At 37.9% G+C, this 20,197-nt stretch overlaps 1 protein-coding gene across 1 annotated transcript in view; it reads right to left on the bottom strand.

Annotated features, from left to right (window-relative positions):
- Window positions 1–20,197, bottom strand: part of LOC145986518 (protein white-like) — a 104,971-nt gene that overhangs the window by 21,925 nt on the left and 62,849 nt on the right. Inside the window, exons 7-10 of the mRNA XM_083120627.1 lie at window positions 19,348–19,678; window positions 13,295–13,426; window positions 10,740–10,968; window positions 6,297–6,402 (exon numbers count right to left, since the gene is read on the bottom strand). Coding sequence (XP_082976753.1) covers window positions 6,297–6,402; window positions 10,740–10,968; window positions 13,295–13,426; window positions 19,348–19,678 — 798 coding nt within the window. The remainder of the gene's footprint in view (window positions 1–6,296; window positions 6,403–10,739; window positions 10,969–13,294; window positions 13,427–19,347; window positions 19,679–20,197) is intronic.

Raw genomic sequence — 20,197 nt, 5'->3', positions numbered from 1 at the left:
CTACGCAGCTGACACCCTATTTCCTTGTAAAAGAATCTCCACTTTGCCCTTTCATATTAACATCCATAATATTGTAAGCGTAACCGGATGTTCGAGGGGGGGGCCAGACGAGTGCGCATGCTCCGCAGTAGCTCCGCCTTTAACACCGTCTATACAATAAAGCTGTAGAAGACACAATTAGCTAACCTAGCATACGACATACCTTCCTAATTAATATGGATATTGTCACACATTCCTCTTATTTTATACTGTTGTAAATGGAAAAGATTATGTACGGTAAATGTTTTGTACATTATAGGGAAAAAATGCAAAATATCCCCCAATTTTAATTCGATCCACCTCTGAATCGAATTTTTACATATTCTCACGCCGGCACATATGCTGTTCTATTTTGCTTCTTTTACTTGCCTCGCTTAATTAACTCTCGCTAATTAGCATTTTTTTGGAAGAAGTCAACTAGAACAACATATGGCGGTATGAGAAATATGCAAATCAAGGAACATTTTAGCAATATATGGGCCCTAGCAATTAGCTTTCTCGACTAAGAGTACTCTTTCAAACATCTTCAGCTAGATCGTATTACTACGCGAGGACGTTTAAAATTTTTGGGTGTTGAAAAAGTTTGCCCCTACTTTTTATTTCTATTGTTTGCTAATAGATGGCGCTAATAGTACCCCCTCCCCTGCCCTCTCCCCTCTTCTCCTCTGCTGTATGACAAATAGCACAAACATAAAAATCAAGATTTTGGAGAGCAAAACATAAAATTTGCATGCATCTGATGTCGAACCGGGAACTTTTATCTTTCAGGGAGTCAACATTATTTTTTTACTCAGTCGTCATATAACATGAACACACGCAAACATTCACATGTGCTTTTATTATTTTGTGTTCGGTAAGTACAAGTATATTCTTACATAAATTATTTGTTAATTTAATAAATTGTAAACTCGGAGCCTGCTATACTAATACTCCTTCTGTCTATTGAAAACGAATGTTGCGTGCATGCGGAAATAACACAGAAAAAAAAAAGCGGATGGAAGCAATTTAAAATCAGTAGAGCAAGGTCAGTATTACGAGAACGTAAAAACACGTGCTTTCATTCAACTTCGAAAAATAAGAATAAATGTATGCATACAGAACACATATGCTTTTTTTTCACAGTTGTAAAAACATATAAATTGTACATGAAGTAAGTTACGGGAAGGCTCTCTCTTTTATGTCTGTGTATATGTTGTACAATTAGGTACAAGTTGTTGTACAATTAGGTACAAATTGTTGTACAATTATTTTCCCCAGTTGTCCAGTTGGAGTTGGGGGGCATAACACTGGTACTATTTGTAATCACAGTGCTTACTCATGTATTTTGTTTAATATTTTATTTCAAATTCACTGTCAGAAACTAGTGTTGCGAGTTCCTGGATGTAGGTTTACCTACTCTGTTGGTTGTCACTGTCAAGCTTCCAGTATTCGTACAGCATAAAAAGCTATAACCCCCCCTCAAAATATATACATTGTATACGCCAAGATGCCCAATAGCCTAGCAACACATCATGAAAAAAACATGCCAAGAGGACCCAGTGGGTTTATAAGTCAGTGCTGCCAATTCCTATTTGTAGGTTAGCTTAGCCAGTGAAAGATCATATAGTAGAATTTTTGTGGAGTGGGTACGCAACACCAACGAGCCTCAAATTATGATTTCAAGCCTCAAATAATAATTTCGAGCCTCAAACAAAACATCCAATAGAGTTGCCAGATGTAAACAGAGGGCAATAGACCCCCCTCATAAAAGGCTACAGTAAACCCACAGTGTTGCCAACACTAGGCCCCCCAACAGTATTGCCAGACATAAAAAATACATGAACCTCTCAGGTCCTTTAATAAAAATTTACAGTGAAAAAACCCAGTAGGTTAACAACACTGTCAAAAAATCTACGGTAGTGTTGCCAGATGTAAACAGAGGGCAATAAACCCCCCTCATAAAAGGCTACAGTAAACCCACAGTGTTGTCAACTCTGCCCTCAAAATGTACATCATAAAAGGCTACAACAAGCGCCACAACCTTGGTGATTTTTTCGGGTAAGGAGTTGGCAACACTGCTCATGCCTTACGAGAGAAATCCATTAAGGCGATCGAGCTCCAAATGATGGTTCGAGCTCCAAATGATGATTCAGTACCGGGCCACTAGGTCTACTAGTGTAACTTGCGAACGTGTTAAACAGCGATAATTAGACCACAAACACTCCTCCTTAAGCAGTATTATTGCCTCTCTGTGATGGCAGACAGTCGGCTGCCTTTGCTGTACATTTACAAACGATGCCTGCTTCCGCAACAAGAATATGAAGTACCTATATTGGCACCAGACGATAAGCCCCGCGGCTTTTTCTTTTGTTATGAACTTGTCACCCATCAAAACGTGCCAATTTTAACACACACACACACACAAACAAACAAAAACCAACATGCATCGCATTAAGCAGCAAAAATAACAGCTTCCATCATACAATTCCTACGAGAACACGTGCTGGTGCCGGAGACGAGGGTTGAAATGCTCATGCATCCATATAATTTCTTTCTTTTGAGCAATTCTAAAGTGATGAAATATGAACAACAGTACTGAAGGCATTATGGAATTTAACGTTCACTAACCAAACACATGCACTTTCACTTACATACACGCAATACACGCACACAATGTCAAACCAGTCAAATACTTAAAATAAAAATATGGTGTTTACAATCCAACAAAACTCACCGTCATTTTGCCTTTCTCCTTCCGTAACAGAAATAGTGCTTCATATTTACATTTGGCACTGCATAAAAGAAACAACTGCTATGCCATGCTATATTGCCACATTACCGTCTCTGCCGAACGGTGTGAACCGCGAGCTGGAGTGCTATTCAATTGTTTTCAATTATGTTTGCGCGAGTGTGTCCAGGAATGGAATGACAATATGGGAACAATGACGAAGGTTGGCGAGCAGGGTAGAACACGTGATGCTAAGAGAGGGAGAAGAATCGAAAATTGGTATCTGTGCAACGGCAAAGATATTGGTGTTGCACTGTACCCATGTCATTCGACGCTGGGTGGGCGCCAGGGCCGCTTCCAACGTTAGAAAAGTTCCCGGATTTGAACCGGCCGGGGATCGATGATATGTGTTTAATTATTTCGGTATTAATATAACGAGAATGAAGAGCTAACCCCAAATCAAGACAGTTTCTTCTTTGCAAATTGTTTAGATCCTTATGATAACTGAATGGTCTATCCTTCTTAGCTAAATAGTATGAAGTATTGAATTTTTTTAGTGTCGCATCAATCAAATGCTTCTCTTGTTTTAAAGTAGCATTTTCAATTATGATTATTTTTTTTTTTAGATACAGCCAGAGTTTGTGTTACCTTCTGATGTGCTACAGATAACTGGTGGGCCGAAATTTTTGTTCTTAAAGACTTCAATTGTTGTTCTTTATTTGTGCCATGAAATGAAACTTGACACTTTACCCATTCCTTACTTAATGATGATCCCCGACTTTTATCAGGCCTTAAATAACCCACGGAGCAACCATCATCACACCCTAAACCCATTTCTTGCTATCAATCACGTATGTTTTTGCTTACGCTCCAACCACTGTTGCTCAGACCATATAGAGGGAAAATCAGAACACGAAACATTACCTGTATTGGCTTCATGTTGGAATGTCGCTGTTGTTGTTGCCGTTTCTGAGGTTGTTGTTGCTGGTGTTACGTGTGATACACTCGGCGAAGGATTAACACTATGTGCAGCCAGTACTGCAGAATCACTACCATTTTCACTCACACTTTTATTTTCTGTTTCTTGTACTTTTTGGAAATAATTTGTAACCTTGTTCTCACACCTTATTTTCATTTCGAATAGAAAATTCAGAGCGCGAACGAAAAGACATTTTAATCATCTCGAAACTCGCAATGCAAATGCTAGAAACAAAAGAACAGACGCAAGTGAGAGTCAGCTACAAATTCTCCCTTTTTTATGCTTCACGGTCTTATCGCAACTAAAATCCATTGTTGAGAGCGAAAATGCTGGCGGCGTCCGTCTAACTTCCATTGCCGACACAATGCAGCCAGCTGATTGATTCTTTCGCCTAAATAAGGGTTGCTTTACTGGCCTCTTAGATTCATAACAGAGTAGATGTATTTTATTATATCAGTTAATATATTTTCGATATAGGCCTACATATATTTTAAGGAAGACTTTTAAAGGAAAAAAAACAGTTGTTACAAAAATAAAGAAGCAGGGCGGTCCCAGGGGTTAAAAAAAAATTACCGTGGCGGTGCCCTTGCCCCGCCCTGGCACCACTACGTCCCTGAATTTATTCCTCAGTTGAAAGATTGAGTTCTGAGACATCATTGTTTTTTGAGAAATGATGAGGTTTTAATTTCACAATTACGTAATGTTATAATTTTTTACGATTCAATAAGTATTGATAATTTTAAAATGGATTGTACTTACTAATCATGATACAAATTATTCATAAATTATCACGTAATTATTTTTACCATTTTTCACTAAAATAAACACTTATTTAAATTATTTAAATTAAGTGAACCATGCAATGTTTCATGAAAATATCATGTTATGCGATACAATTAAAGTGACGAAGATAATCCGAATGAGCAAAATACAAATAAGAAAAAAAATTGGCTACCGGATTCGATCTTACAACCTTCATATTTTGAAGCAAAAACGATACCACTGGACTAATTTGCCACTACAAGGTACGTGAGTTATGAATAGAATATGCACTTTATATTGTTTCTAAGCTTGAAATAGGAATCAAAATATACTGCTTTAACAACTTACAATTGCTTTTCAGTTTAAAAACTTGCCTTTGCACGTTATTTTGTTTAACGTGTACCACTAATTGTGTAAAAGAGTGGCACAAAACATTCATTCTGCAGATCTGAAATACTGAAGCGTGGCCTCGGATTGCACATTAGATAGCTTGCATTTCTATCTGAAAATAAGCAATTTCAACCTCCTTGAAGTGAAAACCTTGGTACCAATTGCATCTCAGAATAACAGATTTCTTCATTTTATTTCGTCACTTTTTACATTCGTACTTTCCTATTGTGCATTGCGAAACATTATTCAAGGTGTAATCTTGCTTTTCTCACGAAAATAATTTAAGTTTCTGACATTTACAGTAATTATTGTTCTTCCTTTTTTCGTTTCCATAACACACAATATGGCGAGTAGAGCTTGAGTCGCGGTGGATATGTGGGTATGCAGTGTTTCCAACCTTCGTAACCGAAAAATACCTGAATAGCCCCACAAAACATTCACGAATAGCCCCAAAAACCATTGACGGATAGTCCCGAAAACCATTGACGGATAGCCCCACGAACCATTTTCGGCAAGGTTAGGCTAGGTTCGGTTAGGTTAGGCAAGCATAGTTAAAATTTTCTTCGTAAAACAATGCGATACAGTTTTTAAAGAAAAAATCACCTTCACTTCTTGTAAAACAACGGCGTGGTTGGAAACACTGACAGGACGTTACGTCATCAAACGTTCGCAACATCCGTTTCACGTAGAGGAAGCAAAGAAAAGCAACGGCTATTGTGCCTTGGAGATATTTTTCGTGAAAAAACACATACATTCCCGGTCAAACAGATTCAACGATGGAAGAAAATACCTCCACGAACTTTCAAAATGCTACAGAAACTCATTTCGGTAAGTACTTTCTTCTGTACAAATGAAGAAATCCTTTATTCTGAGATGCAATTGTTAACAAAACCTCTAAAGATTTTTAGTAATTACGAACCAAAAATGAATTGTCACATCAAGATTGTAAGCATTTCTGTGCTCCATTTCAAGTTTTCACTTTGTGCTCTTTTTTGATATGTGGATAATGCAACACTTTTATGTGAACTTTCGGGGGTTAGATTAACTTGATCCCACGATTCGTCATCAGATCGCATGCATTTTAAGTAAACAAGCTTACGTCCCCTACCTTACACAATTCTAATGACCTTGTTTTTTCCCTCTGTTTTAAAAAATCAATTTATTTAGTGTTGTTACAATCGGATGATGTCTACCACAGTATAGTAGGTACAGATATAGAATATATTATGTGTATTCAGTACAATGCAACTAAAGTTACTGTTTGCAACAAAATCATATTTGTAATTTCAATAAAGAAGTTGAAAACTGAAATACACATGTAAACACACACATTTCACTATCTTATTGAAATATAGAGAAATATTAAGCATCTAAAATTCGATGTGCCTCATTAGTGTTAGTCGTAAATCTAAAACTTACCCCGTATTAAGAAAGAATCCTCCAAACAACAGGAAGGGAATGATGACTGGAGGTCCAATAGACAATGCCATCGATACACTGCTACTGATGCAAGAAATCAGATAGCCTGCGGAAAAAGAAATTACTTGTAGTGGTAATTTTGGTATAAAAAAGTTATCATTTGGCAGTTGGAACTATTGAGAGTGCCAAATTGAGGGTAAAATTTCGATAAATCTATTAATTGTTCCTATTTTCGTTTGTTTTATTTTATTACTTTTCTACCCTCTTGGGTTAATTGCGACAATGGAGTTAATGATGAACCGATGAATTGAATGATTCACATTGATCCACAATGATACGCAATGAACCTGGGGCCTCCAACTTTGGGGTATGAACCTTGGTCAACGCCCAATTTACCCAAGAGGCAAAATATCCTAAATAGGAAGAATTTATAGAAACGTTACTAAGAAGAATTTATAGATTTATAGAAACGTTAATAATTCTTAATTCCTGCAGTTCGTTTAATAAGAAATATATTGAGTACATGAATATAAGACCAGTCAAAGATTCCATTTGAAAGTGAAACTGTGCAACTAATCAAATAACAAGCAGAAGTATTGTAAATAAACAAGTATTGAGACACTACAATCCATCATTGTTCCCATTACGACCACCAAGGGCCTTAGTCTTTGTTCAGATCAGGTTCTTTCAGGCTTCAATAAACACTCGCCATGAATCTAGTTTGGTGGGACATGTGACATGGTGTTTGCTAACTCGTGCTGAAGGAACAAGTTTCCACATCCACCGTTCCTTCTTTAATTTCATAGACAGTGGAATTCTTCCTGGTCCCATTGAGAAGTTTACGGTGACAGAATCAGTATCCATCAAGCAAGGTAATCTGAAAGTTTTGAATCGTATTTGGTGATGCCGCAATAAAATTATTTTGTTGTGTTTTGTTTGTTTTCAATTGGTTTTTATATTAGTTTCAATCTGGCTGGCTAAGCTACCTACGTTAGTGTCTGACACTCGTTTCGAGTTGTATATGCTTGCCTCGTTCTCCGTCTCGAAGAGTAAGTCTTCGTCTCCTATCGAGGTATAAACAACTTATACAGCTTGTCATTGCATAATCTTTCAGTGTAGGTAATTGAGAAGAACATTTCTTCGGTCGACGTCTTAAGAATTCCGTCCTGGCATTCACGTGAATTTTCGTGTGGTTAGCTTTTACTGTTGTATCTAACTATATGTGATGGAAAATAGGCTTACGTAGCAACGAAACTATTGCGAATGTCTAGACAACAACGAAAGCAAACGACACAAAGATTCACGTGAATGCTTTAGAATTTCAAGATGATGTAATTTTTCAAGGAACAGCTCTCACGGAACAACTTAGTTTTGCAAAACATTGAAAAACATTTGTACAACATTTATCTGTCTGCTGTGACGTAATATACAGGGTGTCTCATAAGTAATAGCGCAAACTGACACAGGTGAAGTGAAAGTACACGATAATAGAAGCAAAAAAGTCTCAGTAAACATGGGTTTGCAAACAAGCCGATTTCGAGATAATTGCGAATGTGTGGTTACAAGCCGCCACTGACTTCATTGTTTGTAAACGTCGTCCTAGTTGGTAAAATGCTAATAATGTGTGCGAATGTGTGGTTACAAGCCGTCATTGATTGCATTTTGTAAACACCGAGTGCTTTACTCCTTGCGCGGTCTGAGGTTTGCTCTTTGTTTACAAAACAGAACATTTCCGAGAGGTGGTGTTGCAATCAAACAGAAAATTTCCGAGAGGTAACGTTGTATGGATATAATCAGTACACTGTGGGAGTCACGTCAGTTGTACTGGACTGCGTAGTGAAAGTGGAACCTAACAGCAACGAAGCATATGAGGATATGCATTTTGTGTATGGTTTGGCTAACGGCAATGCACGGGAGGCTGCACGCTTGTACCAAGAAAAATACCCTGCTCGAAGGTACCCCGAGTGTCGCACATTTACTAGGGTACATCAGCGCCTCAAAGAACATGGGAGCTTCGAACACGGTAGGAGAGCAGGTAGACCTGCACGCATTACGCCTTTAGTTGAGGATATGGTGTTGGAAGCAGTAGAACACTCTTCAGGAAACTCGACGAGGAGAATTGCCGCACAAGTGCCAGTAAGCCGCAGTAGTGTATGGAGAATTTTACATCGCAATTCACTCTATCCTTACCACCTCCAACGAGTTCAGTGTCTCAGTGATACGGATTGTGTTCCTAGAGTGACATTTTGTCTGTGGATGCAACAACAGGTTGTACTCAACCCTCGTTTTGCAAGTAACATTTATTTACAGACGAAGCGGGGTTCACACGCGATGGTATTTTTAATTTTCACAATTCTCATGTTTGGAGTGTAATAAACCCACATGTTGTTCATGAGGCACCAAATCAGCAACGTTTCTAATTGAATGTGTGGTTAGGGGCACTAGGTGATCGTCTCATTGGACCACACATTCTTCCAAGAAGACTCAATGGACTGAGGTACGTACTTTCGGTTCTTGCGGCATGATATTCCAGGATTGCTTGAGGATGTTCCCCTTGATCCACGTCAGAGTATGTGGTACATGCATGATGAAGCACCGCCACATTTTGCTGCTGCTGTGAGACGACATGTAACACGCATCAAAGATGGATAGGTCGAGGCGGCCGGTACCGAGGCCTCCAAGGTCACCGTATCTAAATCCTTTGGATTTTTGTGTCTTGAGTCACCTCGAAAGCGTAGTGTACTATACTCCCGTTGACACGGTTGAAGAACTGCAACATGCTTGTGACCAATTCCGAAATGATCCTGGGGTGTTTGAAAGAATTCGAAACTCAATGCGGAATCGCGTACAGTGTTGCATTCAGATGGAAGGATGACACTTTGACCATCTCCTTTAACAGGTACGAGTGTACAGTAATTTTAATGTAGAACATACATACTAGTAAGTAGTGCTGTATTTCTTGTTAAAGTAAGTAGAATATTCAATAAAAGCAATGAGATCTCCTGATTTTTCATACTATATTATTTGTATTTTACCAACTAGGACGACGTTTACAAACACTGAAGTCAGTGACTGCTTGTACCCACACATTCGCACACATTATTAGCATTTTACCAATTAGGACGACGTTTACAAACAATGAAGTCAGTGGCGGCTTTTAATCACACATTCGCGATTATCTCGAAAACGGCTCGTTTGCAGACCCATGTTTACTGAGACTTTTTTGCTTCTATTATCTTGTACTTTCACCTGTGTCAGTTTTCGGAATTACTTTTGAGACACCCTGTATATTTTGCAGAAAATCTAAACTTACTCTTAATTACTTGATAAATAAATTGACTAATACGTACAGGTGATGTATTGAGTAACGTTTCTTTCTCGTATTGTGACTAATATTGTGACTACTCAATATGTTGTTCTGAATAGTTTTAAAGAAAGAAGGTAGTTTAGAAAAAGGGAAAAGGTTTGAAAAACTCTGCAGACGACGTGCAGATTAAAGAGGACACAAGGTTTGACACCTCCAAAATACAGCAAAAATATTGTAGATAACATAATAACAAAGAATCTTTGAGGAACAAATGACCACTAATGCATCACTGCCGTTGCATTCAGGGTGCGAAATCCTGGGACTACAGGGACGAATTCCCCCCCCCCCACCCACCCCACCAACAATCTTGTCCTAAACAATTTCTCGCACCTAAAATTTCCGAGGTGGAGAGTTTTTGTTATAACAACAAATATAAGCAATTAGTTTATACTTTACTGAGGATAATATGGACAACACATTAATGAACGAGGGATAACCCCTCTGCCCCCCCCCTCTCTCTCTCTCTCTGTGTCTGTGTGAGAGAGTGTGTTTGCATGATTTATTTCTCTATTTGGTTTGGTTTGAGTTGGTGTTTTAAGTCCACTTTATGCACAGTAAGGCTAATCGGGACTGGAGCTACGGTTTAAATCCGAACCACTGTGCCATGTGCCTCTACCGGGTATCGAACCCGGGGACCCCTTGATTACAAGGCGACGACGCTACCACTTCACCATCGGGGAGGCCCACGAATATTTCTCTATTTCAAGAGACCATTAACAGATCTATACCAATAACAATATACGCACAATAATAGTCAAACAAAATGGCAAAACATATATAAGTATGAAATCTAATTGATTTATACTAACAGAAAGAGAAAACTAAACAAAAACTTATGTATAATAAAACTATTTCGCAATTTATTGGCATTTAACTATATTTTTGTATATTTAAAAATATATAAATATATATATATATATATATATATATATATATATATATATATATATATATATATATAGTTTGTAATTTATTTTTATATGGAATAACATAATAAATATGTGTCTCATATAAATATTCATGTATGCGTGTTTGATTAAGGTGAAAATGGCTTGCATTCATAAAATAGTACTCACCGCACGATGTGGCAACATTGGCAACGAGCGTGACGATTCCCACTGTAGTGAAGAACCTCTCGATCTCCGGGTTGAGGCCTATCATATAGTAGGAGACCGAAGAGAAGAGGACAGGTATGATAATGAAGATTGGGATTTCGGAGATCGTTTTACACAGGAAGTACACGTCGGTGCGATACATCCCGTTGAAATGCTCCCTCAGGAACACTGGTAGTTCCGCACAGAACACCTGCAAGTAGAACAAGGATGGGAGTATAAAACGTCTGCTTCGTTATCGCCAGACTTAGGATGTTCATATACAGGGTGATCATAAAGTCTTATTACATTCTACTTACTTGTTAACGGTGTCACGTTTTGTTCTTGCTGATGGCATTCCTGCCAAATTCTTTCTCCCCTCCCCACTAAATTCTTCAAGAGGGGAACATGTTTGAGGGGTCTGTTTATTTTGCCTCTCTTTTCTGCCATTTTTGGCTAATCGCCATCGTGATTGATGGCTCCAGGGAAAAGTGACTGGGGGGGGCGAGAAAATATTGTAGGGGCAGTCACCTTAAAACGCACGAAAACACTACATACATATAATATATATAAATATATAATATAATAATACTTATTATTATTATTGTCATTTTTATTGTTATTATATTCATGTATGGTGTTTGTGTTTGTCCTTTATTCAGAGTGGATGTTTACTGTCTAGTTCAGATCCATATGATTAGTTTTAATAAAGATATTAATACTTTTTTTATTCGTAAGTTGTGTTGTCTCTAGACAAGACACTAGTGGCCTATTTCAGTGTTAGAAGACAGGTAGAAAATGGTTCAAGATAGTTTTCCTTCCCCATTTATAATTATATAACTCATCGCCTTTCTTGAGATGAAACTACTGATATAAATATTAAAGTTATAAGATAATAATATAAATGACGAAAAAAATGTTTCGAACATTTTAATTTTCTTGCAAAATAAACATGATGTTAGAAGAAATTAATTTTCTTAAGTATAAGAAACAACGAAAGTCACTTAGTGAAGTGCAATTCTCCTGTAGGAGAATTCTGCTAAATGTGCTTTGGGGAACACATTTCCCACCTGCGGTACATCCAAGACTTAACATCATCTTCTCAATAGCAAGGACAGCTCAATGAGATAGCAGGCACCCAACATCCTGTTTCGAGCAAGGCTTTTCAAAGGTTTCAGACAAGAGGAGGTTCTTTCACATGCTGCATTGGAAACTGGGATTGTTACGGAGAATACAACTAAAAGTGTGAACCTTGTGAAATGTCAATTTATATTTTCCTAGGATATCGAAGAAATATATTAGGACTACTTTCGTTTCATCTTCGAAACGCTGAAGAGTTTTGGGCAAAATCTGCGATTCACCTTTCAGGGAAATCATATCACAGGAATAAAAATCTGTAAAATGTTAAAGTTATGTACCACTCCAAAGTATGTTCGTGCTACACAATTACAGGCATATCTATGGAGATCTTGAAAATACGTTCTTTGATTTTGATATCTGCAAAGAGCGAACCTGCATCTAATAATTGAGAAACGACAAATCCCCGTTCCTTCCTCGCAGTGCCATTTGTTTCATCTGAAATCAATGCGAATACTTTCGCCTCTTCCACTTTCTGGCTTATTTTGCTGAGAATAAGTGTGGACATTAAGCAGATTTATTGTTTTGAATCTAATTTTGAGTGTGCACTTTAAGATTCAAGTTCAATAAATTTTCGAATACTATCGCCTTATTTTGAAATTAAATTCAAGAGTTCCAAGAAATTCCCTCTGTTAAGGCTTGCGTCAGACTCATCATCATCTGGAAAAGCAAGTCCCTGAATAGTAAGAAACGTCAATGCGTCCACAACACCGACATGCAGTTTCGGTTGAATCACATTTGAATGTCTTTCAGTAATTAGTGTTGTCACTGACAATCCAATATTAGAATTAAATTTTCCGTTCTACAGATGATGTTTTGTGGTCCTCAGAATGTTCGTGATGTTTTAAAACCATCTACATTTAACGAATTTTTCCAGTTCTTAAAACTGGTTAAAACTTAGGTTAATCGCGACGATTACAGAACCTAAATGAATGAGAAATCAACTATGCCCAGGTCGGCGCTGGAATATTGAACGAAAGTTACACACACACTTATAGGTATATACTAAAACAAAATTAATTTTTGTTATAGTCATGTTGATATTGCAAGAAGGAAAAGTGATATCATGCAGAATACATCACTTAGAAAAAGTGAAAATCGTCATAATCTTAGAAATGAACTCTCTTATTATACGATATTTCATTAACGTCAGTTGGGGGGACGGAAGGAGGGGCAGAGTGTCTGATTGGGGGCGCCCCCTCCCTGGCCCCTCTCTGGCGTCGTCACTGCGATGATGAAATTGATGAAGGGATACTCACAAAGAATATAGTACCTTCATTCATTCTTTTCGCATATTATGTTACAATATTTCTACAAACTACCTCACAAATGATTAAAGGACAAATAACGTCATTCAAGAAACACAAGTTATGTAAACAAACCGTTGTACATACGATACTTACGTTGATCACTGCGAAGACATTTTGGAATGTCATGTTGGTTAGAAACAAGAACAAAGCGCCATTTATGTTCATGACGCCATCTTGGTTGAGTGTTTGTCCAAAGTAAATAATCCCTATGAGAAGACCAATCATCTGAAAGAGAGAGAAAAGAATTAGATACACAAAAAATCATGTCAAACAAACAAACAAGAAAAACATTCTTTCCGCACATCAAACGTGCCAAAGTGTATTTTCCAGTTTTGTTACAGTAAGTTAGAAATTCACCAGTCCAAGCACCTTAATGTCGCCGTAGTCCTTCAACGCAGTGAAAATTTGAGATTAAATGATCTAATCTTATGGCAGAAGGTGTGATCAAAATATTGTTGATTTACTGCTCCATTTTGGTCTTTCAATCTGCCACAACAACTCAATGTATTGAAAGCTTTCAAAAACAAAATAACGCTTAAGTAATACCCTAAAAGATGCTAAAATATTTTTTTTTAAATCTCTGAAAGTGTAGATTAGACACATTTGAAAAGAATATGAAACTTTGGCCTGTCTCGTCTCGTGGAAGTCTCGTGGAAATGCTGTCTCGTCTCGAAAATATTATATTGTCTCGGGGCCCAAGGTCAATCTCGTCTCGTCTCGAATTTTTAAAAGTCTGTCCCGTCTCGTCCCGTGGACAACACTATTCGAATGCCACTTTAAACTGTTTGGTACAGTTCCGACCAGCCGATTTGTGAATAGAAATAAAGTAAAACTTAACAACTTCGAAATTTGTTTTTAAAATGAAAAATGATGGTTAAACATTACATTGTAAGTTAAAATTACAATTTTTATAACGAGCATAAATTTGTCATTTAGTCACCAATTATGACTGTGATTTGATTTTAAAAAGGGATCAAGTATTTTGTGACGTTCGCCCATGCTTTTTCATACCGAAATATTTTTCTCTCGTTATCAGATCCTTATCTAAGTCAGGGTTTGTCAACCTTTTTACAATGTACCCTTTGAAATAAGGAAACACATTCTTTCCGTCTCCCTTTTATATGTTTCTCTAATCTGTTCTTATTAGCTTCTATCCTCATTCTAGCTGTCTTTCTCTTTTCTTCGTCTTAGTAGCTCTTCGTTCGTATACTTTATCTCATCTCTTTTCATATACCTTTCTCCAATTTTTCATTCTCTTTCCCTCTTTCTGTGACTATGTGTTTTTCTGTCTATCTCTCTTTCTCTATTTCGCTTCCAAATTTTATCTCCTTTACTTCCTTATTTTTCTTTTCCCTTTCTCTCTCTTCCTCTTTCCCTCGTGGGCCTTGCTTCTTTATTTTTCTTTCTTTCTGTCTCTCTCTTCATTTCTTTTAACTTTCCTTTTTTTTGTTCTTCTCTTTTCAAGCTTTTTTATCGTTACTTTTACATCTATATTCTGTCTCCTATAATAGTTTTATTTACTTCTGGTGACCGCGGCAACCTCATATAAATATTTGGGAGGCTGGGGGTATAAGATTGACAATATTTTTTACGTACTTCTTGAGGAATTTTGAGGGGACAGAAAGTGGCCTTGCTTTCCTAAAGCCGACTCATTTATGTAAACATATTCTACTTAAGGACAGGGCTCTTCGATTCTTTGCCTCGCTTGGAAAAAAAATCTCCGGGGCCCATCTACGAATTACGAAAAACAAATGTATACAAATAATAACAAATTACGGCTATTAAAGTAACTAATGTCCAGTCTAGAAAGCCAGTCAACAGCGGCGATGGGATACGATTTGCTTACCACGTTTCACTCAGTGAAAAGTAACTTGGCAGGCTTAAATTGTTCTAGCGCAAAGACGTGTGAGTGAAAGTAATTAATACTATTGCAGTAAAACAACTAATATGTCCAAAACAAATGTCAATCTGCTTACCCGTTACGACCTCTAACGGGCTGACTGTTTTAAAATAGCAGAAGTAAAACAAACACATTTTACTAGAGTATATTATGTAAATGGAATAAATTCTACACTTCTTGGGGATTAATTAGAGAAACAAACAATTTATCTGTACGCTTGTTGGAGATTAATTCACACAACACAAACAGATATTAACAAAAAATAACGTATTTCAAGTACTACATAGTACTGGAGTCTTATCGAGAATCGAGAGAGCAGTTGGAAATATTAGGAATGAGCAGGAGATTTTGTCTTAAGTACACTTTATGCTCAGATAGGCTAATCGAGACTGGACCTACAGTTTAACGTGGGATCCGTACCACTACGTGCCTCCATCGGGTATCGAACCAGGGACACCTTGATTACAAGGCGATGACGCTTACCACTACACCATCTAGGAGGCCCTAGTATTAGGAAGCATATCTTGTAACGTGTGATGTTAAACTTCAGAAAATACTCTAATACTGTCTAGCATCACAAGGTGACCACTTGAAATACATTATTTTTGGTTAGTATGAATTTGTGTTGTGTGAATTCATCTCCATCAAGTGTACAGATCTCCAAGATGTGTAGAATTTATTCCATTTACATAATATGCTCTAGTGAAACGTGTTCGTTTTATTTCTGCTGTTTTAAAACCGTCAGCTAATTATGCTCAACCCTGTATATACCGGGAGGATGATAGCCAAACAACCGCAAGTTCGTGCTGGACTTCCGCGGTTGACCTTGCAGAGCTTTACCGGCGCTGTGAACTACCGGTTGCACAGGGAACCAAGTGGCGCAGGAACGTTTTTCATTTGGGGGGGTACAAAATTCAGCCTCCCATATATATATACTTATATATATATATATATATATATATATGTATACTACGCATGTACTACTTGAAAGGTAGTGCCTATAGGTATATTGTGAAGGCATCGGAAATATTCCATTTTAGAACAGCACACGAATTTCCTGTTTTTAAAATTAAAAATTGGCATAAATAATTTTTATTTCTTTGTTTTCCTTAGTATTTATCGTCATTTTAAAAACAGATTTTAACCAGATAACAATTCCGAAAAATATAAAGCTCTGGACCTTGTTCATGGGCTCATTTTGAATTTAACGAAACTAATATTAGGAGTTCAAAATGTGAAAATTGCGAACAAAGATACAGCTATTGATTTTTAATGCAGGGTGAGATTAAAGGGGGTGAGGAGGATTCCCCCTTGTCCTCTATCTTCAGCTATCCCACCCAGGAATAATCGTCTCTCACCAACTGGATATAGAAACCATATTATTGAATATATCATACTTATAGAGTCAACATCAGTTCAGTTCACTTTAATTTTAAAGTCCCATAGCTAAGCATAAAAATATCTTTAAATAATTATGGCAGATGTGTACCACATCCAATGCCTTTTAAAAACCATGTATTCGGTATTTCGTCAGACATCTATAGGGTGTTGTATTTTTTTAAAGAAAATATTGAGTTGAGATGGTTCCCGATCAACTCGTAAGAAGTCTAAGTTTGGAATGTTTGTAAAACATTTGACAAAGCATTTATTTGTAACATAATTATTTGTACCTAACGACGTTCTTCAAGCACTGAAAATACTATCATTACATATACAAAACCGAAATCCTTCAGATCTCAGAGCAAGCAAGGAGAGCCTAACGCTCGAAAGTTCTTTTATTTCTCTTTTCAATCTTCGGTGGATAATATTAAGAGGCGGCCAAGGTTTCTTTTCGTATTTAGTAGTATTAAATGCATGTACATGCATGTTTTACGGTGACTTGACAATTCCTCGTTTACGTGAAAAGGTGAACTTTAATGTAAGCAAAAGCATGTGCGCGTCTCAGTTAAAGATTTTCGCATCTACAAAGAAAATCCAAAACACATTCCCACCCCGTCGGACTCCGTGGCGGAGGAGTTAACAAAGCGTTCTACGACGCCAGAGGTCCCCGGTTCGAATCCCGACCTGGGCATGGGTGTTATGGGGTAGCACAATTTCATCACACCATCACTCATTCTCATCTTCGCGACTAGCCAGAAGTGGCTGAAATTTGAAGTAAAATAAACCAAATCACTCAATCAAACATTCCCATCTTGCCCAAAGACCTTGTGAATTCAATCAAAAATCTACCAATATCTACCAACCGAATGTGAAATGTCATAACCATAACATTAGCTGATTTGAAAAATAATTTAGAAGTTTTAAACACACTTTTACTTTCCTTACACCCCCAGTGAATTGCTTTCATGCAGAAAAATTTGCAAGAAATTGAATGAAGTCTAGTCTAGATAACACAGTGGCCTTGACAAGCCAACTGGCAAACCATAGGACCTGCAGTGAGTCTCATTTATCCCGTGCATTCATTTGACTAATGTAATTTTCTTCCAGTTTGACTTTAGGGTTTAACTTCAAATGGCGTTGTGTTTGTGTTGCATTCGATATCAAAATTAGATTTTAAGCGATTAATGTCCAATTCTAAGTACTATATCTAATACTTAGGTAAAAGTAAGTTATCGTCCTCTGATAAAGTCACAAATTGCACCCTGTTCTAATGTCTAGGAAAGGGGAACCTTTCATTTGACCTAGGAATAACATTGAGATCAGACGAGTTGAGAATTGTCACAGCCTCATCTCGTCTCGTGTGGTGAGTTTGAGTTTGTTTGAGTTGGTGTATTAAGTCCATTTTATGCACAGTTAGGCTAATCGGGATCCGAACCACTGTGCCACGTGCCTCCACGGGTATCGAACCCGGGACCCCTTGATTACAAGGCGACGACGCTACCACTGCGCCATCGGGGAGGCTCTTCTCGGTACTTCTCGTTCTTGTTTCTGTTTTTCTTTTGTTTCAGTGTCCACTCAGAAGTTGTTAAAACTTATTCTATTTTACTTTATATCCACTTCATGGGCTAATCGGGACTAAATCTGCAGTTTAAAGTGGAATCCAAAGCTGAGTTCATGTTGGGCCCTTCAATTACAAGGCGAGATATCTCGTCCTGACCCACGAAATGTGTCACCACTCAAAGTTTCGCAACGTATATTTCATTAAAGCGAAACTTTTCTTAATAACGTTTTTCTGCTTTATATCTTGTTTCGATGCTGTGAACCGTCGAAATTTGGAATTATATTATAAATAGATTAAACCGGGCAGCACAGGCTCGCAATTACTACCAATGCATTAACTTTGCAATCACAGTAAACAAAATACCCGACATTTTGAAAAAAATAAGTCAATAAATTTAAACGCTTGGTATGTATGATAAGAGACACAGTAATTTAAATTTATTTTTACCAATTTCTTCAAATATGTTACCAGAGTTTCGAACGAGATCATCTCGGACATCAAGTATCGCCTCGCTTTGATTTTGCAGAAATTTATTTCAGTCTCGTTTCGAAATTTGAGAGGAAACACAGACTTTTCTTGTCTCAGTATCATCTCTATGTTCAAAAATTTCTTAATATATAGGTATCTTACAAAGTTATGAAGTACAGGAGTACATTGTACCCCCCCAATGTCTCGTCTCATTTGTGTAAGTATTTCGTTTCGGAAAATTAAATTTGAAAAATTCAAAAGAAAAGGTCAGTCATATACTCCTCTGATGAAGATTTATATCTTTGAATCGACGCGACCATTTCTTTAGAAAAGTGAATCCCCCCCCCCCCCCCTTACGCAAAGGAGCATTCATCTGGAGCGTGATTTTCTGAGAGTAAACTTTATCAGATTCCATCGTTTCACAGAAATTTTACACAATTTTCCAAGAACACAATGCAGCACAATGTAGTAGAATAAGTTTACAATGGTTTGAATTTCTGTGGTAGCTAAGTAAGATAAATTAGATAATGCTTGTAAGTTATAAACAATATACCTAAACTTTTTTTATTGAGCAAATTGAAAATATGTTCCTTTAACAGTAGCACCTTGCGTGTCAAATTATCTAAAGGGGGTACAGGGGGTACAACGGTATTTTCGGATTTAGGGGGTACAGTACCCCCCTTCAAAAATTTGAGGGGGTACAATGTACCCCTGTACCCCCCCCCCCGTTCCTGCGCCACTGGAACCAACCTCCTTACATCATGCCTCCGTGCGTACAGATTATTTTTATAGATTCTAGGTATTCAGCTAGCAAATAGGTATGGTCCGAGTACTCACCAAAGATTGAATGATGCGTACTCGCATGAGTATCGGCTCCTTCAGCATGCTTATCCAGGATCTCCAGAGGACGGCCCTGAACTGAGCCCCCCAGGAGGCTTTGTACGGCGACTTCTGCGCTGACGAGAAAGACAGGATGCTTGGTTTGACTCCGGGCGACTGCAGCCCTGGTGCCTCGGCCTCCAGCTTCTTGGCCTGCTCGGAGGACGCGAACTTGTCGCAGATGAGCTCGATGGCCTGTCGGCACGAGTCCTCCCGGTTGGGAACCACGGCCAGGAGCTGAATGAAGAAATCGGCAGGGTTGTAGTTCGTGGGACATGCTGCTCCCATTCTGCAAATGATTAGTTAAAAGCTACAACTAATTTGAATCCTGTATGTTTTGCTATATTTATGCATACACACCATATTTCCCGAAAAGCACGTAGGGGTCGTATGTATGTATTTATTTATTTATTTAGGTTATTTTTTCCGTCTGTTTAGGCTAGTTGAGACGATGAGGATGAATGATTAATTTGATAAGAGAACACACACAAATGAATACCCACCCACCCAGGACTCGAACCTGGTAACGTCAGTGGCTGGATCACTAGTCCAGCGATCAACTCACTCGGTCGCCGATGAGACGGTTGAGAGTAATCGTAGGCAAATTTTCGCCTTATTTTTTTTTTCTCTCTTCACCTTAGTTTATATTTTGGAATTGCCTGCTGAATGGTTGCCTTTTCCCTCTTATACTCTGTCCCAACTATTTCTGGAGCAAGCGACGCGAGACTACTCCACCAATGAACACGTGAGAGGGAATTGGAATTTCGTTGGGGAAGGGGGGAGGAGCGACTGCAGTTACCAGGCTTTG

Source organism: Lepisma saccharinum, chromosome 4, assembly GCF_977018435.1.
Source record: "Lepisma saccharinum chromosome 4, izLepSacc3.1, whole genome shotgun sequence".
NCBI classification, from domain to species: Eukaryota; Metazoa; Arthropoda; class Insecta; order Zygentoma; family Lepismatidae; genus Lepisma; species Lepisma saccharinum.
Note: the sequence above shows the minus strand (reverse complement) of the source record. Positions and strands in the feature narration are given on the sequence as shown.